The 26,520-nt window shown below is 35.1% G+C and overlaps 2 protein-coding genes across 17 annotated transcripts in view; one reads left to right on the top strand and one right to left on the bottom strand.

The window, feature by feature from the left end:
- CIP2A (cellular inhibitor of PP2A) overlaps positions 1-14,949 on the bottom strand; it is a 45,172-nt gene extending 30,223 nt beyond the window's left edge. The window contains exons 1-8 of the mRNA XM_045785258.2: positions 14,684-14,949; positions 10,368-10,515; positions 8,333-8,445; positions 7,384-7,478; positions 6,792-6,888; positions 5,923-6,045; positions 5,633-5,778; positions 2,071-2,146 (exon numbers count right to left, since the gene is read on the bottom strand). Of these exons, the coding sequence (XP_045641214.1) occupies positions 2,071-2,146; positions 5,633-5,778; positions 5,923-6,045; positions 6,792-6,888; positions 7,384-7,478; positions 8,333-8,445; positions 10,368-10,515; positions 14,684-14,785 (900 nt within the window). The 5' untranslated portion in view covers positions 14,786-14,949. The remainder of the gene's footprint in view (positions 1-2,070; positions 2,147-5,632; positions 5,779-5,922; positions 6,046-6,791; positions 6,889-7,383; positions 7,479-8,332; positions 8,446-10,367; positions 10,516-14,683) is intronic.
- A 19-nt stretch (positions 14,950-14,968) lies between these two features.
- DZIP3 (DAZ interacting zinc finger protein 3) overlaps positions 14,969-26,520 on the top strand; it is a 100,624-nt gene continuing 89,072 nt past the window's right edge. For 5 of the 16 annotated variants that reach the window (XM_045785248.2, XM_087861638.1, XM_045785254.2 and 2 more), the window contains exons 1-2: positions 15,003-15,313; positions 15,431-15,573. The gene's annotated coding sequence lies outside the window, so the exon portion shown is untranslated. The other 11 variants (XM_087861637.1, XM_087861636.1, XM_045785249.2 and 8 more) reach the window with 7 other exon arrangements.

The raw sequence follows: 26,520 nt of genomic DNA, 5'->3' as shown, positions 1-26,520 counted from the left end.
CCTTCTCATTCATATACATACACTTTTTAAGTATAATGTACAGAAATAAACTAATCAATCACTATTACAGAGGTGGATGGTTTTTCCAAAGTGAACATACCTGTGTAACTAGCAACCAGATGAAGAGAATTCTACCAAAACTCCTAAAATCCCTTGTGTTCCCTCCCAGACAATGAATGCCTCAATCACTCCTCTCCATCAGATTTCTGACACTGTAGACTAATTTTATCTTAGCTATTCTTGGATCTTTGCATTTCCAGATAAATTTTTTAATCAGCTTGCCAGTTTATATAAAACAAGTCACATGGAACTTTATATATAAAAAGACTCTTACAGTGTATATCCTTCCTTCCATCTGACTTCACCTTAGCATTAGGTTAGTGAAATTCATCCATACTATTGCACACAGTTGCACTTTACTCATCCTAATTGCTGTAGTACTCTAATGTATAGATGCATCACAATTTATCTGCCATTTCACTGTTGATGGCATTTGGATTGTTTTTAATTCCTGCCTAATAGGAGTAGTACAGTTATACACGTCTTCTGGTGAACGTACATATTTGATTATTTGGGGTAAACACTTAAGAGTGAAATTGCTGGCTCATACTCTACGAATGTGTCCAAAATTTCCAGATAATCTCTTTTTCATAAGTGGTTGTGCCAATTTTCAGCCCATGTGTACTACAACCTTATGGGTTTTTTATATTCTCATCTATATTTGATGCTCTTTTTAAAAATTTTAACGACCTGGGAGGCACATAGTAGCATCACATTATCATTTAAATTTACATTTCCTTGTAGATTAATATAGTTGAACAGCCATTTCATATTTATTGACCAATTCTTTTTGTTGTTGTTCAGATTATCTACTGGATTCAGTGTTTCTTTGATTTATATATACGTGTTTTTAAATATATATAAAATAAATAAATATATTTTAGATCAGAGTCCTTTGTTAGATATATGTATTGTAGATACCTTTTCCCATGCTGTGGGTTGCCTTTCCGCTGTGGTTACTGGCGGTCTTTTTGTGAACAGAAGCTTTTAAATTTTAATACAACTTAACTTTTTTCCTGTGTAGTTGGTGCTTTTGTTTCCTATTTAAGAAGATCTTTGTCTATTCCAAGGCTGTAAAGATATTCTGCTAGGCATTTCTTCTATAAGTTCACTGTTTACCTTTCACTTGTAGATCTACAATCTTTCTGGAACTAATTTTCACATTTGATATGAGGTAGGAAATAAAATTCAGTTTTTTCCCATATAGATATTCAATTGACCCAGTACCATTTATTGAAATGACCATACTTTTAAAACTGCACTGTTATCAATCAGGAGACCATATTTTATGTACTCTGTTTAAACTGTACTGTTTCAGAGGGCTAGCTGTCTATCCTTATGACAATACTGCCCTGTTTTAATTATTGCAGCTTTAGAGTAAGTCTTGGTATCAGGTAGTATTAGAAGTCCTCCAACTTTGTTCATTTTTTTCAGGATAGCACTAGTTATTTTTAGACTTTCCCAATGTCCACATACACCAGAACAAATGTAAACACAAAAAAAACACTAAAATCTGCCATGATTTTGAAACTCTTCTAATCTATGAACTTGGTATATCTGTATTATTTAGATCTTTTACACCTCTCAATGTTTTGTAATTTCAGAGTAGAGACTTTGTATGTGTTTTGTTGTATTTATCCTCTAAGTATCCGACATTTTTAAAAATCAGAAAATAGTATCATTTTTAAAACTGCATTTTCTATTTAACGTTTTCTACATGTCTTTTGATGAGCTTACGGACATGTTTGTCTTTGCTATGTGGTTTAGGAGTGGAACTGCTGTGTCACGGTATACATATATTCATCAGGCACTGTGAAACAATTTTTATTTAGTACCAGTGAATGAAGATTTGAGAAAGGTTCTAGAGTATTGGTAATGCTATATTATCTGATCTAGATAATGGTTATATGACTGTGTTCAGTTTGTAAAAATTCAGAGAGCTGCACACTTAAGATTTTTCTGCATATTAGTTTTCAAAAGTTTAAAACAAAAAGTCATGTTTTTACACACCTTTGAAGAAGAATCAGGATCCTTTCCATTAAGAAGACCTAATACTTGATTGAGACATGGGGAAAAGTGCTCATACCTAAGTTTAAAATAAAAATATACATCAAATGATAATTATGAAATTGATACATCAAAAAGAATTTATATACAAAATAAATATAAAATTTAAGTGTATTTTCTTTCATCTATTTATTTTGAGCTTCTAATATAGAACAGTCTTTGCAAAATTTATACTTAAAATTTGAAACATTCCACCACTACGATATACATAAATTGGCTCCGTTATTTATTGAACAGTGAAAAAACAATGATTCATGTGGCAATAAATAAATCCTTGAAACTTTCAGTACTTCGATTGCTTTTTTTTAAAAGCTATGCTCAGTCTGTAAAAATTCAAAGGACATGAAATAGACTAATAAATCAGGCAGCTATTTATTTATAAAGCACTTACAACAGCTAGGCTTTATATCAAGCTCTGCATATACAGAAGTAAGGCACAGGGCCCTGTGTTACAGAACTCTAAGAGCTACTAGAGATACCACCCACATTATTGTCTATGTGACTAGTGCATCCTGTGTTTGGGAGAACGATGCTCTATGAGAGAGTTAACAGTCTAAGAAGGAAGGCAGAAACACAGAATATTATACAATGTAAAATACAACACTATCATGGAGAAATATATAGAATGCTAGGAGGATGAATATGGAATTCAGATTCGGTGTGGCAGGCCTGATCAGATGAGGTTTCCCCACACTTGAGTCTTATAAAATAAATGGGAATTAGACATACACAGGAGAAAGTATTCCAGCTTTCCAGCAGAAGTACTTCAGAGGGAATAGCACATGGATACACAAAAGGCATTTCTAGCAAGTTAGAGATTCTATTTACTGTCTGAAGTGATTAGACAAAAGTACCTAAGAAAATGTAAAGAAACAGGGCTGAGAGGTTCCCAGAGACCAGATTTTAGAGGGCTATACTGAGAATTTGTTTACCTCGAATGCAATGGGAAATCACGGATTTTAGAATGGACATATGGCTGAGGGAAACACTGAAAGTCAAATATAAGTGAAGGGAGTCAATGGAATGGGAGACATTGAAGAAACAAAGGGTACTGTTGAAAAAATAGGACAGAATGAGATTTAATGCATAGAATAAAGGAATGTGTTTATGAGCAAAACAAAATGACACTAAGAACTGGTATAAACACAAGTAACTTGGTTTAAGAGCAAAAATTCGAAAGAACTCCGATCAGATGGGATTCAGTTTTGTTCTTTGGTTTTTTTTCCTGTGAAACAAAGATAAGGTCATCTTTGGAGTGAAAAGTGGCAAGAGCATAGTAAATATTTGAAAGGGCTACTATAGGAAATGTGAAAGAAAGCTGGGAATAAATGTGAGAAGTGCTGCCCAGATAAAGTTAGAGGTAGTGAATATAAGAATACAAATTCATGAAGTGTGATTTTCTCAGGTTTTGATTAGGAACCCAGACATTAAATTAGACTTTGGAACAGATTCAGGAATATTTTGCTAAATGGCATAGCAAATAAACAAGAAGACAACACGATTAAATCTAACTTCCTTTCCAGAGGTGATTCTGGAATTCTAGGCTATATAAAAAGAAAACAGATAATGGAACTGAGAGATTTACAGAAGAAGTGATTAAGCAACCACTTACTAATGCTAAATCAGATTATACTTTGGTCCTGCAGAGGTATATCCTGTTTCCTTAGAGTTGTTAAACAACTATTTGGTGGTCAGAATGGGTGTTACATGAGAGTATATTGGGAGGACTCTTAGAACAGATAAAGGGAGGACAAGTAAAAGAAGGGCACTCTGGAAGAACATTTTCTTACCCACCTATGCTTAAGAAAAAAAAAAAAATGAAATGCTAATGTTGTGGGATTTCTTTTCCTTTACTGCCCGTAGGCCTTGGTCCCGCTGCTTCGAAGAATGAAGAGGTAGATCAGATGAAGAGTGACCTCAAAGCAAAGTGTATTCAATGATAGTACAAAGCTCTCGAAGAGGGAGGGGACCTGCGAGAGCTGCCACCGGAGTTTCTAAGTCTCAGGGTTTTTATGGGCTTGTTGGTGGGCAGTTTTAATTTGATTAATCGTCCATGAGCCTGTCACCCAATCAGATTCTTGTCATCTACCTATCACGTGGGAAAGGGTGGAGGGCTCCTTCCAGAGTGGTGTAAAATCCTCTCCTCTTAGGGTGGGGCCCCTTGTCCCTGCCTGTCTTTTTTCCAACTCTGTTTCATTACTAATGTGAATGCTTCTTGGTTCTGTAAAAGATCAGTTAACCACATGGGTAGTGGTCAACCTTGCCCTAGTGTTTTGTTTTTGTTTTTGTTTTTTTTTTAATTTATTTATGAGATAGAGACAGCCAGCGAGAGAGGGAACACAAGCAGGGGGAGTGGGAGGGGAAGAAGCAGGCTCATAGCAGAAGAGCCTGATGTGGGGCTCGATCCCATAACGCCGGGATCACGCCCTGAGCCGAAGGCAGACGCTTAACCGCTGTGCCACCCAGGCGCCCCATAGTGTTTTGTTTTTTTTAACGTCTAGATTCTATGTTCCTTAAAATTAGGGACTCTGTCTTTGTACAATCTCTGGATTCCATGTTCCTCAAAGATTAGGGGATATGTCTTCAAATTCCTGTCTCTGCTAACACTCCCACCTCCCCCAATATTTGACCACAACAGGGGTTCCATAATTGTCTTCTCATTTGTGAATGATTAATTGAACTCTTTGAAGCAATTTCTACAATTTCCTAACCTATGACCACAAAACAGCTGAAGCATTGGGAAAATTTCACTTAAGATATAACAAGGCCAGGGGTGTCTGTGTGGCTCAGTTGTTTAAGTGTCTGACTCTTGATTTGAACTCAGATACTGATCTCACGCTTTTGAGATCCAACCCTGCCTTGGGCTCTGCGCTGGGTGTGGAGCCTGCTTAGTATTCTTTTGCCCTCCTCCCACCCTCTCACTCTTCCCATCCCTCTCTAAAAATTAAAAGCTATTAAATGGCCACGAGTTCTTTGGAAAACAGTTGCTAACTGATCTCAAAAGATAAATGACCACATGAAATGCCACTGAGATAGAATGGGCACATAAACATATGCTCTCATTTTACCTTATGACACAACAGAGGCACATAATGAAGAAAATGCTATTCATTTTTATGCAAAAAAGAAAAGACAAATATATACTGACATGAACGTTCCTATACAATGTTTTTCCAAAAACCGTAATGTTCAAGATTTAAATCTGGCGCTGGAAAAGATTAATCAAGATATGTACATTTTAGAAAGCGATACAACCTTATTTATCTAAGACAAAGACTGAAACATGCCTCCCCACCTGCCCACGTTCTTATACTTGTACATTTCAGGCCAGAAAAGCAAAAAGAATGGGAATAAAGCACATTACAACATTTCAGTTGAGTCCCTTGTTCATTAGTAGAATCCAAGTATACCAAATCTGAAAAGGCAATTTTATTAATCACAAACATATATTGGTTCATTGAAAAGAAAAACAAAACAAGTCTTAAAATTTGTCAGAGAGCCATACCTGGTAAGATAATCAGCAATTTTAGGATTCTTAAGGAGATCCATCAATAGATCAACTGAATACTTTCTAGTTAATGTGCCATCACCGTTTATGAGAATATTAAATATTAGCTGGAAAGTTTGATGAATGTTTCGAGCATGGAACAGCTTAAAAACAAATTAGGAAAAGGATATTATACAAACAAATTTAAGTTGACACCATTCTAAAGCTTAACAAAGTTAAGGATTTTTAAAATATCAGAGAATATACATTTCAGAACTATTTTCAAAAATAATAAAGAAAATATTTACCTTTTCCCCGACCTCTTCATTTAATGTCAAACTTGATAATATCGAAAGTGCAAACACAACCACAGTTAAACTACTATGGGCCAGGAAGCTTATAAGAGTTCGATAAAAAGATTTCACATTATTCTGAGAAAGAAAAAATTTTTTAAATAAATCAGAATAAAAAATTATTAGTTTTATATTTTGGTTTAGACAGTGTATCTTGCACAGAGTAGGTAAACTTTTATTAAACAACCTTATCAATTTAAGAGATTATTCAAACACTTCCATGGCTCAAGATAACTTCCACCTCCAAAGAACCTCCAGTATGTGAACAAATGAGATATTGTTTAATTTGAAATGAAACAGGTAATATTGGATACTGCACAGCAGGGGAACTTTTCACAAAGTACCTTAAAGAATCAATGAACTTTCCTGATTTAACATATTTCTAACAGTGGTTCAGTTAACCTCATTTGTATGCCTTCACTCATTATAAGTGCTAGTAGTCATTGTAGTCATTTATTCATGAATCTTTCTGGTGGAGTTGCCACTGATTTTGTGGAAATACAAGATCTGAGGTAAATGGGATTGTCAGTGATGTATGTCCTTTCTTTGAGCACAAAATAATTTAGCATAGATATAATGGGATGCTATGAAGAAGGAAAACTTTTGGTACTCAACGTTTTCATTAATACTTAACATCTTAAATACAACATGTGCAAAGGTTGGAATACTTCAAGTTAATTATGTGTCAATCTGTTCCTTAACTTTGATGAGTCAGCTGGATGAGACATGAGAACTCTTGTTAATTTTTTAAAGAAAAACATGGATATAATTTTCTTTAAGCACAGAACCCACCACAAATAAGAAAGATTTTATGCAAAACTCACCAAAGTCTTTATGTATGTTTGAACAGAAAGATTGTGTCGACAAAGATTTGCCAATAATCCTAGACAAGGCATTGTTAACTCATCTTCAGAAGACTGACTGTTGTTTTAAGGAAGATAATAAAAGATAAAAGCATTAAGGTCATTCTAAATTATTTTATAGTAATTTATATTTAAACTTTTTATACGCAAAAATGATTAACATGTGAAGACAGTCAAGCTTTGAGTAATACTGACCATTCACTATATATTTTGAAACTAAATAATAGCACAGAAATATGGAAGTAATTGTTAGAATGACCATGTGCTATGTCATCAGTATATTCTATCAAGATTAAACATAAGCATAAAATTTTCAGCTTCAATAGTTTTTTTCTGTTCAAATCAATTCATTTCATAAATTTCTGTTATGAAAATTAAAGCTGCTTTACACCATTTGATCCCTGAAATCATCTAAAAGGAGTAAACAAGAATTGGAGTCTCATTCAATTTAAAAAGTTGGAAAATCCTATCTATGAAAAACTGACTATTACATAGTTTTAGTTTAAAAATAAATCAACAGATTATTTGGCTACATGTTTGGCTGCATACTCACATATGATCTATCAGGAAGGTAATTAACTCATCTATATTGGCACCAGAATGGAAAATTTTGACGTTGTATGTTAATCTCTGCAGAAGCTGAATGCACTGAGAATAAGAAAATATTAATGAATATAAACATATAAAAACATACTGCATGCTTACAAGCATGGACTCCTAAGCATGTTCTGAACATGTCACCATTTCAGGAAGCAGTTTAGAGCAAGACCTTTTCTATTCCTTAAAATGGTTCTGCTTTTTAAACATAAAGTAATAAGATTACTAAGAATTTTAGGGTTCATCTCCTGATTCCACACATTTCTATAAAATCTATCTTAAACAGAGCATCTTGTCATCAACCTGGTTCACTTAACTACCTTAAACATATATGCAGGCTAAAACATATACATATTCCATGAATTCTAAGATATATTTTTTCATATTTTGCCATTTTTAAAACGGCATGCCAGTTTAATCGGTGAAGTTTTCCTTTCTTGCAACTGATGGCATTTTAGGTTCAACAAAATATCTGTATGAGAGCTTTGAGTCTATGTTAAACAAGACTAAATCTATAGCTTTAATTTTTTGTAGAATGTTTCCTCAACAGATTAGGACTAGATGCCAACTCAATTTGCGATTTTAATACAAATAGTTTACATCTCAAAATGTTGACATCTGTGTTTATAAGTCTGTCAAAGTGGTTATAAGGTAGATTTGTTTTTCTTCAAAAATAATGCTAGATGTGGATAAGCTTCCCTTCTCTAGAAACTTTTAAATAGTAGTACATGTGTGATTAACCAGCTCTTAAATTTGTTAATGGAGAGAACTGTCCTATTCATGCAGGATTATGTCAGCACATACACTATAAATTAGCAATTTACAATACATACCGTCAACTTTGATCTGCAAATAGAGAAGGAAAAACAAATATTAAGTGAAGAGTACAGTCTAGGTGTGTATACCTGCAAAAACACCGAATCACTATGGCAAGCGCTGCTCCGACAAACCACTCCTGCCAGCACGCTGTTCAGGTTATATGTATTCTGAAGACAGTCTCTGGTTTCATTGTCTACAGCTATAAGTGCAAATAAAATGGCACCAAATATCATTTTTATATATGGTCTTCACAGAAAAAAGATAAATAATTTTAAGTTTATTTCATATTAAATTTACTATGTATAAAAATATCAAGTATGATATGGCTATTCTATTTATAATTACCTTACAATTTGGAATTTAATCACAGAAATAGTATGAGCTGGAAAAGGAAAGGGAGTATGAGCTTTTCCTTTTTTTCAATAAACAAATGATTTTTCTATGTGGACTAAATTAATTTAAAGGAAAAAACTTGCTTTACATATTTGCAAAAGTTTTTCAGTTAAAAGACAATTATCTCAATTTTTTGGAATTTAAAACTGTTCTAAAGGATAAGTCTATTAACTAAAAAATAAAACTTAAACAAAATAAAAAGACTATATTTAAAAAATTTCTAATATATTTAAATGTTGAAAATGACTGTCATTCTCATACAAAAGGTTGGTGGATGCTAGAATTAGGATACCCTTTTTGGAAAGTAATTTAGTAATGACTATCGGATTGAAAAATGACCTGAAAATTCTGAGAATTAATTCAACAGAAATAGACTAATATTTGAGCAAAAATACATAAAAATGTATTGATTCTAATAGCGAAAACTTGAAAAAGAGCATAGATGAGTACCCACCACTAGAAGAGTAGTTAAATAAATTATAGTACTCTACAGTATGGTACAAGGCAGCTATTAAAAAGACACCAATATGGAAAGATAGCTAACATATGCTAAGTTAAAAAAAAAAAAATCTGATGCTCCGCAACACCATTTTTTTAAAAACAACCAAAATTATTTGTTAATTGGGCACCCGGGTGGCTCAGTTGCTTAAGCGTCTGTCTTGGGCTTATGTCATAGTCTGGGGGTCCTGGGATCAAGCCTAGGAGTTGGGCTCCCTGCTCAGTGGGGAGCCTGCTTCTCCCTCTCCCTCTGCACCCACCCCGACTGTGCATTCTCTCTCTCTCTCAAATAAATAAAATCTTTAAAAAAGTATTTAATTTATTTGATCTAAAATAATTTGTTATAGCATAGAAAAAGACCTAGAAAGACACCTATCAGACCATTAAGAAATATTATCTACCAAAGGAAATGATAAGAGTTGGTGGTGATGAACAAAGACATTCTCTTTTACTCTGTATCTGTGCTAATTTGGTAGACAATAAGCCACAGTGACTATTTAAATTTAGATCAGTTAAAATTAAAGATTTAGTTCTTTAGTCTACTACGCACACTACAAATGCTCAAAAGCCCTATGTGGCTAATGACTACTACAATGGAAAATGCACATATAGAATTTCCATCATCATAGAAAGTTCCACTGGACACGATGATCTATGTTAATATTTCTGGATCACTGGGATTTTTTTATGATAAGCATGCATTAATTTTATCACCACACAAGAATTATCTCCCCTCCACTCTCAAGCACACATCAAGAAAAAAATTACCCATGAAATGAAAATTTAAAAACTAAAGATAGAAAAAAGTAGAAAAAGCAACACCTGCATTTTTACCCTTAGCTCTGAGTTCAGTGTAGTCTATCAAAAAAGGATGACTTTTTTTCACTAGCTATGACTTTTCTGAGTGATGTATTTAATACAGGCATTATGTGCATGTATTTTTTTTAAATTCAAAAGTAGGTCAGCATTTCACAAGATGTATTCTTTTCTGTAGACCCCTGAACCTTTGCTATGCTTCAGATTCTTTGTTCCAAGAATTTTAAGAAAGGATACGTACAATATATTCTTTTTATAAGGGATTCACAATGCAAAAAGTTCTGAAAGGTCTTACAATGAAGAAATCTTCTGAATGTGAATCATTCTTCAAAAGATACTATAACCCAATCTTCCCTTTACAAAAACATTAAATTCAACATCTTCTAAAAAATGAAGAGAAACTAAATACATTACCTAGTTGAGATAGCAAGCTGATGATACTTAAGACCAGTGGTGCACTTATGCCTGGGTCTTCAAGTAGCTCCACAAGGCAACTCAAGCATTCACTTGGTAATATCTGATTTGGTGTAAACAATCGTGTGAGTTTTTGCCCAGAAATTACCTATAAAATAGTAATTAAAATGTGTTAGTTAAGAATTGGCAATTTCCATCTCTTCTCCATTTCAAATAAGAGCTCAGTTCTTCCAAAGTGACACTGCCATGCTTTTTTCCAATTTCGAAAAGTCACATGCTGTTCCTTCTGTCTCAAAGATTACCTATCTCTTCTCTCACTAGCTCATGTAATCATTTAGATTCAAGTTTTAATTTGTTTCCTCCTGAAGGAGGAAACTAACCCTCTTTCACCAAGTAGGTTATGTTTGCCTATTCCACTATCCTATAGCACATTATACTTTTATTTTATGAGCTGGCAAACTTTGACAACATAGCAATATTTATCCTCTTTACTACACTGAACACCCTATGAAGGCATAGGGTATAAATCAACACTCTACTGCAATGTATTTATTGAGTAAATAAGTTCTGGTACATGCATTCTACCTATCTTGAGGAAGGCAATGCAAAGTGAAAAGTAGCTAAATCCAAAGGCTTAGCTATGGCATTAACTATGTGGTTACTCCTTTTACTCCCTCCAAAGATAGTAGCTGAGCCCAGAAGTTAGAGATTACAAAAATGGAAGTTAAAAAAAAAAAGTTTTTAAGTAGCCGGGTCATGCATAGACAAATTTTATTTTTGGTTATTCCACTTTTACTTTCTTATAACTCTATAAACCATCCTTCCCTTTCACATGTGAAAATGTAAAGCTGAGATTGAAGGCCAAAAACTGTAGTCAGATAGCCAGGTATTCTTTTTCCCTTTTTTAAAAGATTTTTTATCATTTACTTTAGAGAGAAAGAGAGAGCAAGAAGGGAGAGAAGCAGAGGAAGAGGGAGACAAGCAGACTTCCTGCTGAGTGGGGAGCCCGATGGGGAGCTTGATCCCAGGATCCTGAGATCATGACCTGAGCAGAAAACAAGAATCGGATGCTTAACTGACTGAGCCACCCAGGCACCTCGATAGCCAGGTATTTTCGAAAGGCTTTTTGAATGTTATTAAAAGCCTAACTTTTCTATAAAGATAGTATCTTTTCTATAAGGATGGAAAAACAATTCATTATTTTAGAATTAGATAAAATCTGTTCCAAACACTTTTATTTTTAAAAGATAAGGTCTAAACAGGCTGTTTTAGCATCCCTCTAATCTTTTCTTTCTGCAACCCTTTATCTCCTCACCCAGATGTCAGTTTTTCTTCTAAAGCTTTGCTGATATCTGGGGTGCCTAGGTGGCACAGTCAGTTAAGCGACTGATTCTTGGTTTCGGCTCAGGTCATGATCTCAGGGTCGTGGGATCCATCCCCATTTTGGGCTCTGTGCTCACTGTGGAGTCTGCTTGAGATTCTCTCTCCCTCTCCCTCTGCCCCTCCTGCTCGTGTTCACTTCCCTCTCTTTTTCTAAAATAAATAAATCTTCAAGCAAGCAAGCTTCAGAATATCTGTTCCCAAGGAACATGTGTTTTAACACTGAAGTCTAAAAAGACAGAAAATACAGGTCCAATGGTGAAATTACATACTGATAGTAGATATTTGGGGGGTAAGGAATGTTCTGATTGCCCTTTTGCGTACTTATGAAGCTATGCCTTTGAGATTAAGACATGCTCTGCTTTAAATACAGTTTCCTTCAGGATGAGACCTATGTTTCAACAACGTAAGTATTCTACCATGTAATAGTTATTTATTACAAGGTAAAATGTAAAAATCGCTTTACAAATTTTCTTCTTTCCTTGGATGTTTTCATGCAAATAGAATTTATTTTAGTAATAATGAATATTTAAGCACTTACTTTGGCCTAAGCATTGTTCTGTATATGTTAATTCTTTTCATCTTCATAATAACTGTAAGCTAGGTGCTGTTTTGCAGATGAGTAAACTGAGGCATACACCAAGACAGCAGCATAATTGAAATTCATTGTTCCTGAATCCGTGCTCATAATCATTATGTAACATCAGTGCTATAAAAAACCATTATGAATGGGATCAGCTCAGCTCTGCCAATCACAAAAAAAATTCAAAGTTCAGATTCTGCATGGGGCTATAAAGAAAAAATATTGCAGAAGTTCAGCAGAATAGCAAAATGAATCATCTCCTTTCACATGGTAACCATTTCTTTGTATCCTCTAATGTTGCTCTCATGAAGTATGCACAAAGATATTCACCGTTAACATCACTCACCAAAATGGTCAAAATTTAAAAATCTCAAAACACCAAGGATCTATGAGGATGAGTGACAGCAAATTTCATGTATTGCTGACAGGAAGGTAAAAATGGTGTAACCTGTGGAAAACTGCTTGGCAGTTTCAACTGAAACTGAACATCAACCTACCATAAGACCTAACAATCCCACTTCTAGGTATATAAATGAATGCATATATCCAAAAAATGTATGAAAATGTTTATAACAGATTTATTCAAAATTCCACCCAGACCTAGAAACCCAATTGCCCATCAACAGGAGAATGTACATAAGCTGTGGTACATTCATACAGTGGAATTCTACACAGCAATAAAAAAAGAATGAAGTACTAGCACATGTGCAACATGAATAAATTTCACAGATTTATAGAATAGAAGAAGCCACACACAAAAGTACGTATCTTATGAGTCCACTCATCAGAACCTTATGAAAAGGGACAATTGAAAAAACCTATAGCAAACTGGAAATGTTCTGTATCATGGAACAGGCAGTAGCTACTTGACTGTACATGCATGTTAAAAACTCAAACTCTTCACTTAAGATTAATGCACATTATGCATTGTATGCACATTATCTTTCTAAATGGCAGAAGAGTTTTCAATAAACCTCTTAAAAGTTCAGGAATGCAATATCAGGGAATCAGTCTCTAAGCCTCCAATTTCTGAGTCTCCTTCAATTCACTATAACATGGCTCTCAGATTCAAGAAATATCTGTTTTTTCTCAAAGAGAAGTAATGTTTCAGATTAGTATTCAAAATGCTGTACTCCTACTTCTTAAATAAAACTGCTCATTCTGGGGCTTCTGGAGCCCACTAGCACATTGTTTTATTCTGAGAAGCCAAGCTTTACCATTTAACAGCTAACACCTTAATTATTAGGTTTGCAGGGATTTGTTGAAATAATGAATGAAAAAAGAAAATGTACTTAGGAAAGGTGGGCACCGAAGTCATAAGGAGGAGCATCAGTGAAGCTGGAGAAAACAAAGGCATATTTAATGCACTCCAGTTTCACCAAAGATTAATGCCATCCCATTCACAATCGTCTTCTCTCTGTAGTATGTATTTTGCTAATCTCTGGTAATGTAGCCTTTATATCATAGAGCTAACATAGCAAATAGAATATATTTTAAAATTATGTTCAATTCTATGTTAACAGAAGCTGACAGAAAGAATTAAAATAAGCTTCGATTGAGTTAAACTGTTTATTAAGTTGAGGTCATTGTTAGTTGGAATTCCATGAATATGTAATAAATGACAGATTAAAAGCCTAAAAACAAACAGGAACACAGAAAGCTGTGAATAAGTGATCTAGACACAAACCAGTGGAGCTAACAGAAAAAGTGAAAGCAATTTAGCAATTTAGGTTTGAAAAATGTGAGCAATATATTTTGGTAAAAAAAAAAAAAAGATTATGATTACTAGTGAGATTACTTCTTAACTCAAAAAAAATTAAAATATTTTTTTCAAATCTTAGTTCAACATGAGTTATAAGAAAAGCAGTAAGCAACCGGTTCATATTGTAAACTGCCTAAGGGACAAGGAATAAAACAAGTTTAATCGTCACTCCCCATCACCTCCACCCCCGAGAATTTCTGTGCATTCTATTCTGTAAGGGCTCTGTTGCGATGGAAAAACCAAAGAAAGGAAGGAAAACATACAGCTCCGAACTTTCTCCTCTACCAATCCCAAACACAGCTTAAATTCCCCAACCATATATCACACTTTACCCTATTCCTAGGACTTTTGAGTTAGTCACTCTTCTCTCTAGCTGTAGTCAGCTGAACGCGGAGGGACTTGGGGCGGAGTAAGAGGATGGGTGGGAATTCAAAGCTGACACTCGCTTTCCTTACTAATACAAAAAGACACCTGAGGGAGCGAGGCGCAGTCCTTCCTTTCCTAGGCTGCGGCCGCTAAACCCCAGCCGCACCGTGAAGTAAGGATTTCTACAGGGAAGCCCGTCTGGTCCCTCACCCCGGAGCCCCTCACCTCCAAGTGCCGCAAAAGCTGAGTGGCATTCGCCTCCGACTTAACGGCTTTATACTGACTGATGGTCAAGAGCAAGGACTTCAAGCAGGCGGTGGAGTCCATGGGAACCCGCCACAACCCCTCCTGAGGTCCGCCACCTGCCAGCTCCGGCCTCCAGCTTTCGCCGCGCTTTTTTTGATTTTTTTTCAGCTCCACCCCCTCACTCCCGACGCTTCCGGTTCCGGTAGAGCTCCGGAAGTCCCTAGGCACCCTGGGGAACTGCTCTCAGTGAAGAAAGGGGAAAAGTGGGGAGGAGGGTCGAGAAGGTCTGTGGGTTCACCAAGGGGGTTGGGAGCTGTCCTTCCAGAACCCCCTTCCCACTACCCACCGAGTCCTCGCTTAGCTAAAAAGCCGCGAGGTTTCAGCTTCGAGATCGCGTGGAGACGATAAATCTCGCGAGAAATGTGATTGCAGCTCAACTTGCGAAGAGGCAGTTAGGCGCCTGGGGGTTCTTGTTCGTCAGAGCTCTCAGTTTGTTTGCTTTTTCGGCCTTTACGCTGGATGGCCGTTTTTTTGGTTTTTTGGTTTTTTGTTTTTTTGTGCGTGAGCCGCTGCTTGAGAAATGGTCGCTTCCCCCTAGTCTAGACAACGGTGAGGAGCTCTGAGGAGAATCTTGCGCTCTAGATTTTGAGGCGGCCTGGGAGGGGCCTCTTTTTAAAATCTCTCCTATGTCCAGCCTTTCTAAACCCAGGAATGTTTGTTTTTCAGAGTAAGCCAGTGACCATTGGGATTCTGTGGCAAGGTAGCCATGCCCTTAAGGTAGTCGTCAAACTTAATTCCAGAAAGCTAGCTCCTGGTGACTTCTGGGCCAGGTATTGCTGCGGAGAGTGTTCTCATTAGCATCAGTTTTTGTAAGTGAAGGTATCTATTTTTTATCTGGCATGATCAAATGTTTTCTAAATATCGGTGTCTCTGAACATGGCACTGTCGTTTGCGGTTTTTGATAATTATTGTGCATGTGTATATAATGAACTGAGTAGCTGGCTCTGGAGCTTTTTTTGCTTAATGTATGCTAATGTTGAATTAAGCTTTAAAGATCAGTTTGGAGAAAATTGTAAGAGTAGGGTACATGTCCTTTAAATCAGTCGTCATTAATCATGTTTTGTCAATTCAAAGAAAATATTTTTTTACATCACTACGTTTTAAAAGGCAGGATTGCTTTTTATATTAAAAATATTTTAATCTGAAAGCTTAATATAACCAACCAATTGAAACATACATGTAAAAATAATTGAGTAATGTATCTATGCATTCATTCTGTAAACAATTATTGATTGTAAAACGGGTTAGAAGTCATGAGAGAACAAAGATCATGAAGAATCCCCTGCTGAGAAGCAACTGCCTAATTAGGGAAATGTACTCAATGGGTAGTACATAACAGAATTCATGTAAGTTAGAGGCACCATTCAGTTATTTAAAGAGTGAAGCCAGACTGTGTGCTTACAAACTTTAGTTCCACTTTTTACTATGTGACTGTAAGGCAGATTCTCAGTGCTTCAGTTTCTTCATGAGATAAAATCCGGCTAACTGTAGTACCTGTTTAATAAGATAAGGTCAATAAATAATTCAGTAGATCATTGAGAGCCTACAGTGTACTAGGTACTTGTCTAGGCACTAGAGATTTAGTGCATAAAAAAATCCTATGTTATGGAAATTACATTCTGGTAGGGGAAATAACAGTGTTTATAAGGAAAGAGATGAAGAAAGAAAAATTAGCCGAATTACTCTTTATTGTAATGGCGATTGGGAAGAAGAGAATTGGGAGGTCGGGAAAGAGAAAGCAATATTTGAGTAAGTGCTTCAAGGAGTTGAAGGAGAGAGTCATGCTCTCTAGGGGAAAAGGTCCTGAAGTGGGACCATGAAGTTTGTCAGGAGCAGCAAGGATGCCACTGACTGGAATAGAGAGCAAGGGTGAGAATAGCAGTGAAAATGAGGTCATGTCAGGTGGTATAAACCATTATAAAATGAGTTTATCAACTTAAAAAATTTAGAGCAGTTGCCTGGCATAATTACATTCTCAGCAGGTGTTAGTTATATCTTGGTTCATTGGCAAATGCAGTGATAACAGTTTGGTTAGTGTTAGACTTTTCACTAATAATAACAAATGCGTCATCTTCATACTCACTCTGAGCCAAGGGAAAAGGTCAAAGCTGCTAGTTGTAAATGCCATCTTTCTTTAAAATCTTGCATTTTAACTTAAACAGTTATATAAAATTTGCATTCTCTTCTGTAAAATATTCATTTTAATATAAAATAATGTCTTTCTCAAAAAATCTTAAAAAATTGATGTTGGAAGTTTAGTAGGATGTACCATGACGGTCGCTGTGAGAAGCCCTCATGTATTTAGGCAGAAATACTCGCATATCCTAATATGAGAAACGCAGAGCCTAATTTTAGGCACCAAAAAGGGGGGAAGGAGGAGGAGGAGATGAAGCTTAGTCCAGATGACTAAAGACCTTATTATTCTTGATCCTGAATTCAGTGGTGATTTCTAGTTTTAAAATGGGGCCTGATCTATTTAGGTTTGTGCTTTAGGTTGATTACTCTGACAGCTGGGTGGGCTATGATTTTAAGATGGATAAGGTTAGAAGTAAGGAGAATGTTTAATTTGCTGCAGTCTTTCCAAAGGATTACCAGGGTAATTGAAGTGCATATAACCAAGTGACAGATTTGAGAAATATGTATTAGGTAAAATGGGCAGGACTTAGTGACTCTTCAGATGTGAAGAGAGGGCTTTCAAGTTTCTAGTTTGGGTGATTGAGAAGATATAGATATTGCTGAGGTAGTTAATAGTATTCATGTGGTTTATGTTCAGTGAAATTTTATATAATTTATCATATAATCTTGTATTAAGTTTCTTCCAGGACATTATATAATTTTTGTTAATATGAGTGGGTTCCCTTTTTCTCCTTTAAAATTTTAATTTGTTATTGCTATTGTAAAAAAAGAGCTGATTTTTATATGTCTTTTATCCAGACCCTGACTAAAATCTCATATTAATTTTAATAGAATTTTGCTCACTCTTAGACTTTCTAGCTGCATATCGTATGCAAATAATAATTTCATCTCTTCCAGTATTTGTTGTCTTTATTTCATTAATGCACGCCAAAAAAATGGAATAATTATGGTGATACTGAACATCTTTGTCTTATTACTTAATTGAATGGGAATGACCAGTATTTTAACACTAGGTATAATTTGTTCTATTGGCTTGTAATAGCCTTTCAAATGTTTAGGAGATTGTCTTTTATACCTGTTTTATTTAAAGATTTTCCAAAATGTCTACTTAGAAAAAATTATCAAATATTTGTTTATAGTTCTCAATTTCCACTTTAACATGATAATGCAATGAATTGTGTTGCTATTTTGTTCTTAGGATAATAGTAGCTAACACTTATTGAGTATTTGTTATATGTCAAGCACTGTTGAAGAATTTTATACTTACTAATTAATCTTCATAACAACTTCATGCATTAGGTCCTATTATGATATCCATTTTACAGGTGAAAAAACTAAGGAGAGGTGAAATAATTTGCCCAAGGTCATACAGGTAATTGTAACAAACCTTATATTTGCTATGCTGCAAATATTTTATTTAGGATTTTATATTTGAAATTTTTCATTAATTTTTTTAATTCTCTCTTTTGGAATTTGGGTTATATGTTACTTTTGAAAAATGAATCAAGTTTTTCTGCTTTCTGTACTATAGAATGAGACTCACATTGGAAACATCTGATCCTTGTAGATTGTATACAACTGGCCTATAAAGTCAAGCTTGATACCTTATTTAGTGGTAGATCTTTAGAAAATGTTTGAATTTGTGAAATGGTTAGAGATCCGATAACTTTTTCCTACCCTTTCTTAAGTTTGAAAGTAGGAAATTTTTTTAACATAGAAACTATTTCTTTAGATTTACAGATTTTTTGATATAAAGTTCATCAGAATTCTAGTAATTCTCTTAATCTCTTCATTGTAGTTTTAAATTTCCTTTTTGATTGTAATGTTATCTGTATTTTTTCTTATTTGGGCTTTGTGGGGGTTTGTCTATTGTATTCAGCTTTTCAAGAACCAACTCTGATTTTATTCTTGTTTTTCTTTTTTTCAGAATCACTAATTTTACTTTCATGCTTATTAATTCCATTCATAGGGGTTTGTCTATTTTATTCAACTTTTTAAGAACCAACTTTGATTTTATTTTTGTTTTTCTTTTTTTAAAATCATTAATTTTACTTTTATGTTTATTCCATCCATATACAAATTTTTCCTTTATTCTTATAGTTTTTAAAAGTTTCAGGTTAGCATATTTACATACTGTATATATTTTTATAAAGAACATTTATGCCCACAGATTTTAAGAAGACAGTAGCTAAAGTGAGCATCTGTATTTCACTTTTAAAAAAAGTTAAATTAGTTTAACCAATCAGATACAATTTTTTTAAAATACTAATATTCCTTCATATTCAAAGAGCTAGATTCTGTTAGACAAAACGGCATAAGTGCTGTTGAGAGAAATAGATTAGCTTTAGGAACACATGATATATTTTAATTTTTTTAATTTTTTAATTTTTTTAAATCTTTCTGACCCATGGGAAAGAGATTGCCTTTTTTTTTTTTTTTTTTTTTAATTTGACAGAGAGAGAGAAAGACAGCCAGAGAGAGAGGGAACACAGGCAGGGGGAGTGGGAGAGGAAGAAGCAGGCTCCCAGAGGAGGAGCCCGATGCAGGACTCGATCCCAGAACGCTGGGATCATGCCCTGAGCCGAAGGCAGACGCTTAACCGCTGTGCCACCCAGGCACCCCCACATGATATTTTTTTAATACTTGATTATGGCAAAATATCAGTATCTTCAAGGTTTGGCCTAAAATCCCTTTTCTTCATATATTTTTATTGCTGTCCTTTATATTTGCATAGATATTTTCCTTAATTTGTAGTTCCAGAAACACATTAAAGGGAGTTAAAAAAAAAAAAAAACTTTCTTAGGACCTTACAACTCAGTATTAGGGCTTTCTATCTCCTTTATTTCTTTTGGAAAAACTTTACATATCATCAGTACTGAAGAGTAAAATGGAAATTTTTAATGTCTCATGACCAGGGCTTAAGTCCTGTTAGATAAATCAGCCTGAATGAGGATACAAATTTTTGACCGAAGTACAGAGTTCGTAGAATACTAAATCTTGTAGTATGGGAGTTATAACAGAATACAGGGCTAATTGTTCATTTACCCACCATACATTTAATGAGTGCTTGAGTGGTAAGTACATTTCTGGGTTCTGGGGTTATGGCAGTGAATTAATTAATATGGTAGACAAAAAATACCCAACTGGACCTTTTATTTTAATGTGAAATATAGTCAACAAATAAGACCTGTACGTAAAATATGTGAATGTAGTAGTAAGTGCTGTGGAGGAAAAGAAAAGGAGGAGGGATAGGAGGTATCAGAGTCAGGATGGAGTGTTGGAATTTTAGATAGTATGGCATACAGTTCAGTATTTGCTGCATAGCAAATCACTTCATACTCAGTGGTTAAAACCATAAGCATTTATTTCTGTGGGTTGACTGCAGTTAGTCTGATCTAGACCCAACTTGGCTGAGTGGCTCTGCTCCAGTCATTTTGTGGGTAGAGGGCAATATCTAGAGCTCAGTTTCTGTTATGTTGCGATGTCTACTAGGCGTCCAGGAGATGCTGAGTGTTCTGTCGAATATATTATTTGTAGTTAACGGAGAGGTTAAGACTGAAGATAAAAATTTAAAGCCTTCAGCCTAAATGATAAAGGGTGAGTACGGATAGAAAAGACTGAACCATAGGGTACTTAAATACTTAGAGGAACCAAAAAGAACATGGAGAACTGGTTGCCAGAGGACAGAGGCCCTGTCTTTATTCCATGGTTATCTGCAGGGATCAGTCTTACGGTAGTATGTGGACTGCTTTTGACCCCTAAAGGAGGAATCTAGGTTGGCAGAGTCCTTCAGAGGACTTGTGATGTGCAGAAGGATGGATAGCTTCATTCTCTAAATCAGTATTAAGTGCTGAAAGTGTGCCAGGTGCTGTTGTAGGCACTGGGGATATAACAAAAAGATTTAAAAAAAAATTCTGACTTTTGGGGGCTTCTGTTCAGTGGAGACATGAGGTCAGATGTAAAGTAAGAGATTGTAGGAATAAACAGCAGGTAGAACAAAAGTTCCAGCAGCCCAGGTTCTCAAGATCCAAGGCAAAGAAATCTAGTGGTAGAAAATTGGCAGAGGTCTACGCATGGGGTCATTTAGATACCCTGTCTTTACTGTGGTTAAAACAATTCAAATATTAATATTAAATCAATTTTTCCCTTTATGCAGAGCCAGAAAACAGTCTATAGAATTTCAACTCTCATTTTTCAGAAATGTTACCTTCAACACAAAGGCAAAGAACCTATTAAATAAGCTAAAATTATTCTCTTTTCAGTTATTCTTCCTGTTTCTTTTCCCAATCAAGTATTAAAATTTATATAAATCTCTAAATGATTTGCCAAACTGTAAAATTAACTTTTTCACTTTTCAAACAATCCCTGATTTTTTTAAAAATACATTTTCCAGAATTTAACTTTAGTCTAAGTACGTTTGGATAATTTGGATAAGTGTTTTTTTTACCCTATTTTCACATCTAATTTCATATCCTAGTATCAGAAGATTGGCTTTTTTAAAAAAATATGAGTATTATCCATTGTTTCTGAATCCAATTTTGTAAATAAAGACAAGTGACATAATTTTATTTTAAATTAAGGTATAGTAATCATTTTTAATTATAACTAGTATTTATTGAAGACCTTTGAACAGAGCAAAGTCCTTTGCATATGTCGTTTTAAAATTTCTGATCTTTCAGAAATGGATATTATTTAGTTCATGGAAAGGGTAGATATCTGTTTCTTGAATTAAAATGTGAAGCCATTTTCTAAGAAAGTGATGTCCGAAGTGGAATATGCACACCTTAGGGTATGTGAAACTGTCAAGGTGTGGGAACAAATATTGGAACTTTTTACTTTTTTAAAATCTCATTCTTTTTTTTATATTATAGTAATACCTGCATATAATTCATAAATGAACTGCTATTTATGTATTTTCAGTGTATTCTCAGATTTATTGCTTTAGATACATGTGATCAAAAAAATTTGGAGACTTTTCCAAAATCGTTAAGCTTAACAGAGCATTTAGACACATTAATTATTGTTCATTTCAGTGCCATGTGTAGTACCTGGCATTTTTCTGAATGGTTTTGTTGAACAAATGAATTCTCTTAGCAAAAACTGACGAGAGTATTGTATGATGAAATATTAAGATGTCTTGATTAATTATCTTTGCAGTATCATTTACTAACCAGTAAGACCATGTGAACAGTTTTGTTTCTGAGTGTTTGTCTTTATGCACATTATTTAGTTCAGCTCATAATTGAACACCACGCTTATATCAAGTTAAATATTGCACTTAATGGGACATAGTGGAAAGAACATGGAATTTGCAGTTGGTGAATCTGGGCCTGAGTTTCTGCTTTTATTAATTTGTTAGCGATATGAACTCTCTAACCCTCAGTTTCTTACTTTTTAAAATGTATTACAGTCATGTTTATATTTCAGAGTTGTGTGAAGATCAGATTTGTATTCAGCCATATATATATAGAATATAGATATTCAGCCCAGGGCCAGACATATGTGTCTGATGGAGCTGATGAAAATTAATCTTATTTTTGATGAAATCAAAGTTAATACACCCAATTAATTTTATGACAGAGAACTCTTCATAACCAAAAGCTTCACCTACATTCTCAACTAAATCTTTCTTACTAACATATTTCTTTCTGAGATAATGAGGGGCCGTCAGTGTTCTTAACATTGGTGGATCAGTTTGGATTTGGGTATTGTAGGCTTTGTCATTGGTGGTGAGAGTCAAATACATATTGTGTCCTCCACTCCCTGCTGGATTATCAGCTCTACCTGTGTCGTGTCTCAACATTCTGTCTTGTTGCCTTTCCTTTTTTCATTATTGTCTAACCACAGTAATGACAACATTACTGAAAATATTCCACTTTTGAAAATTTGCTTAGTGTTAACATGTGCTCCTTCCAAGTGTTTCTAGCAACATTTCTGAACAGCATGGTTTTGGCAGTGCTACCTGTACATAAACTGAAATTGATGGGTGTTTCAATATCTGGATTTTTTTCCAGGTAAATCCTAACCTTGTGCATATTCATTGTAGGTACATTCCAGATATTGAAAACAAATTAATATATATATTCTATAGGTTTGCTGTGTAAGTCCAGAAGTAACTGACTGAATAGATCTGAAGAGAATTAAAAACCTACTTCTGACAAGAAACTAAGTTTGACAAGGATGTTTCTTTTTTTTGGCAGATTTATAAGGAGGAGTACTGGGTAGGCATTGCAGTGTTCTTGCTTTCTGAAATAAGGTGCCAGACAGTGTTAATGATGATTTTTGCAAAATGGCAAGAGCTGTGATAGACCATGAATGCCCTGATCTTTTGGGGCAGGAAGGATCTTCAGTTTCTGATAACTTTTACAAAGATTTTCTAACCATCATCCATCAGTCCTGAAGATGGCCTAAGCAAACTTTTTTCTTTGGGGTAAAATAATGTTTTGGCTACCTGTGTCTAGGTATGTTCATTTTGTGGCCTTGCCAAGAAGTTGAACAAATACAAAAATGGATGAAATTAATGGAAAATTAGAAAACCAAATAATCAGTATATTTTGTTCACTCTTAACACAGCTAGTAACAAAATAATGAGTCTAACCTCATGGTCTAGTCATTCTTGTCTACCTGGAGCTCACACTTGAGAAATAAAGACTTTTGGAGTGTTAGGGTCACAGAGCACCTATTTTACTGCTTTAAAAGCCACCCGGAATGGCTGTTGCTGGTTGCCTAGCATACATAAGCAGATCAATAATAGATAAAATTTTGATTTTAAGAACTCCCATCCCAAATGTCTTAGCTTATTCCTAGAAACTGTCCTTTTCATATTTTTTTAAGCCTTGAAGTAGTTACTACTTATACAGATCAAAACATCTCACCTCTCAATTTCAAGGAATTTTTTGGAATTCTTTTGATAAAATCTAGCAGAAGTGTTAACAAGCATTATCAGAGTCTACTTTGCTAATAGACCCACGACCTTCTATTAAGTATACTTAGTTCAATGCTGATGTAGTAAATCTAACTTTTGAAAATAGCTATCAAAATTTTACCAAGTTGCATTTTCAAGGTTGTTATTGGAACAATGTTAGTAATAGCAAAAGAAAAAAAGGGAAAACTAAAGAGGAAGTGTTTATCAATAGTCGTCTGGTAAAATGATATATTTATACAACGGTATATCATACAGTTTAAGAAATATGAGAGATATATATATGCTGGTGTGAAAAACTCAAAATGCCAGATGTGCGTACTAGCTGCCATTTGTGCCATGTAGGATATATTTGAAAAATGTGTTTTTTTGTCCCAGTTCTTAAGCTCATTATTAATATCATTCCATAATAGCAATTCTTCATCGAGGTAGAGAATTGGAAAAAAAGTGAACTGATTTTGCTATAAATTTAAACAAAATTTGATGATAATGATGGTGGTAATGATAGTAACACTTATATAGTGCTTACTATGTGCTAGGTACTGTTCTATTACATGTTTTAAACATTCAGTCTTGATTACCTGTGAAGCTGGGACCATCTTTATCCCTGTTTTTCAGACAAGGAAACTGAAGCACAGATGTTAGTTTCGTTTCAAACAAGGTTGCACAGCTAATGTGTGTCAAAGCAGTTCTATATACCCTTGCAGACTGATTCCAGTGTTTCTGTGCTCTTAACTACCAATGCTATGCAATCTCTTAACTTTTGACTTTGAGAAATCTAAATAAGATATTTCACGTCATTTCTTTCTTGTAGGCAAATGATTTGCTTGTGTTTGTACATGCTATATGAATCCAGGATAGTCTTACTGTTCTGCCTCAGAACAATCTGTTATGTGTTTACTTAATTAACCTTTTCACTTTTGATCAGTTAGGTGATTCTCAACTGCAGCGCTTTGTCCCCTAGGGGACATTTGGCAGTGTTTGGAGACATTTTTGCTTTTCACAATGGAGCTGAGAGGTGGGATAGAGTTGCTACTGGCATCTATTAGGTGGGAGGCAGAGGTGCTCCTTAACATCCTAAAAATGCATAGTACATCTTCCCATAACAAAAAATCATCCAGCCTAAAATGTAAATAACGCCAAGATTGAGGAACCCTGATTTAGTGGGCATAAGAGAAGTTCTCATAACTGAATTTCTCTCCTGAAAAATACCAAGTATATTATTTTGTTTTCAAGCTAATAGCATTGAGAAAAGTGAGTTTTATTTTTACTGTTTTTGCACACTTGATACTCTCTTTTTCCACCTGGCATTGTGTGAGGGCCAGAACTGACAAGGGTAGCAAATTAATGGGATATCTACCCACACACTGAAATATGAACTTGTTGGCCAGTTAGAGCCTCTACCTTGGTCGGGTGACTTAAGGTGAGCGCTTAAGTGGATTTAAAAAACAATATGTTCATATACTGTTTGGGGGAGGTGACAAGCGTGCTACAAGGTAAACATTTGAACGAATGATTAAACAATTATAAACAAAAGCTGTGTCCCTTCTGATGTGAATAAGCACAACTTTAAAAGTGGGAAAATCCTTTGTGATAAAAAAAAAAAGTTTGCTATAATTTCAGTAGATAAGAGGGAAAGTGGGGGCTAGGAACTCGGAGCAATAAGGAAGGCATCTTACTGTAGTGAAGATAAAGATGGCAATACCTTATTTTCCAACCAGTAAAATAGCCTATGGCTAAATCATTTTGCTTGGTGGACAAAGATGTGCTGTAAGTTGACACTGAACTTTAACTCGCCCTCTGATCAACCAGCCAGCACCCGAATAGGTTCCTGTAGGAGAGCAGTCCCTTAGTTCCAGGAAGGCTGAGTAAATTTTTAGTTTCCTCCTGACAGGGAAAGTTGATTGAAATGAATACACCAGGGGAAACCAGATCCATCCTTTCTCCCATGTTAACCCTGATTTTAAAGGTTTCCTTCAGCCTCTTCTAGAATGGTAAGAACCTGTGGATTATTTTAGAAGCACAGTGTTAACGTTTCAGGCTGGCTACTTCCTTTCCGTTGCTAGGCACTGACGCCTTCCTTCCCCACAGAGGCTGTAAAGTGCTGCCGCTGCTGCTGTTTGCAGTGGGGTGTGCCACACGTGATCTGCTTAGCTCCTGGGAGATGATGGGGTTGATGATACTCTCCTGGAAAACCTTTCATCACAGAGATTCAGCTCAGGTTGTATTTCTAAGCAAACTGAAAAAGCCATTAGCTTTTCTTAACTCTTAATTCAGGATCCAAATATCTTCTGATTTATTAATTAATATTACGCCCTTTTATTTTTCAAGCTGAACACTGAATACCTTAGCAGAGGCCTTCCATCTTTACCTTGTTGCCAGAGAATTTTCTTCCCTTTTCAGCCTTGCTGTGATCTGTACAAACAACTGGCTGAAGGAGAGCTTATCAGAGGGGGAGGTATCTGTATCTGGGCTTTTAAATTCTGGAAATGAGGGGATTGCTTTGTCTAGAAAAGGCGTCTGTTTGTATGTTCTGTCTGTGAGATAATGCCTAACTTTTTAAAAAAATAAGCTGGGAGGTTATAGAAAACATAAAAACAGTTTGATCACAATCCTAGAATTCTCAAAGCCATGTCCTTTTCTATACAGCTTTATTGAAGAGATGAAGTAGATCTGATTTAGTGTGAAAGAACGTCGC

This window comes from Ursus americanus, chromosome 4 (genome assembly GCF_024610735.1).
Source record: "Ursus americanus isolate L20-20 chromosome 4, mUrsAme1.1.p, whole genome shotgun sequence".
NCBI lineage: Eukaryota > Metazoa > Chordata > Mammalia > Carnivora > Ursidae > Ursus > Ursus americanus.
This window is presented reverse-complemented; position numbering and strand designations above follow the sequence as displayed.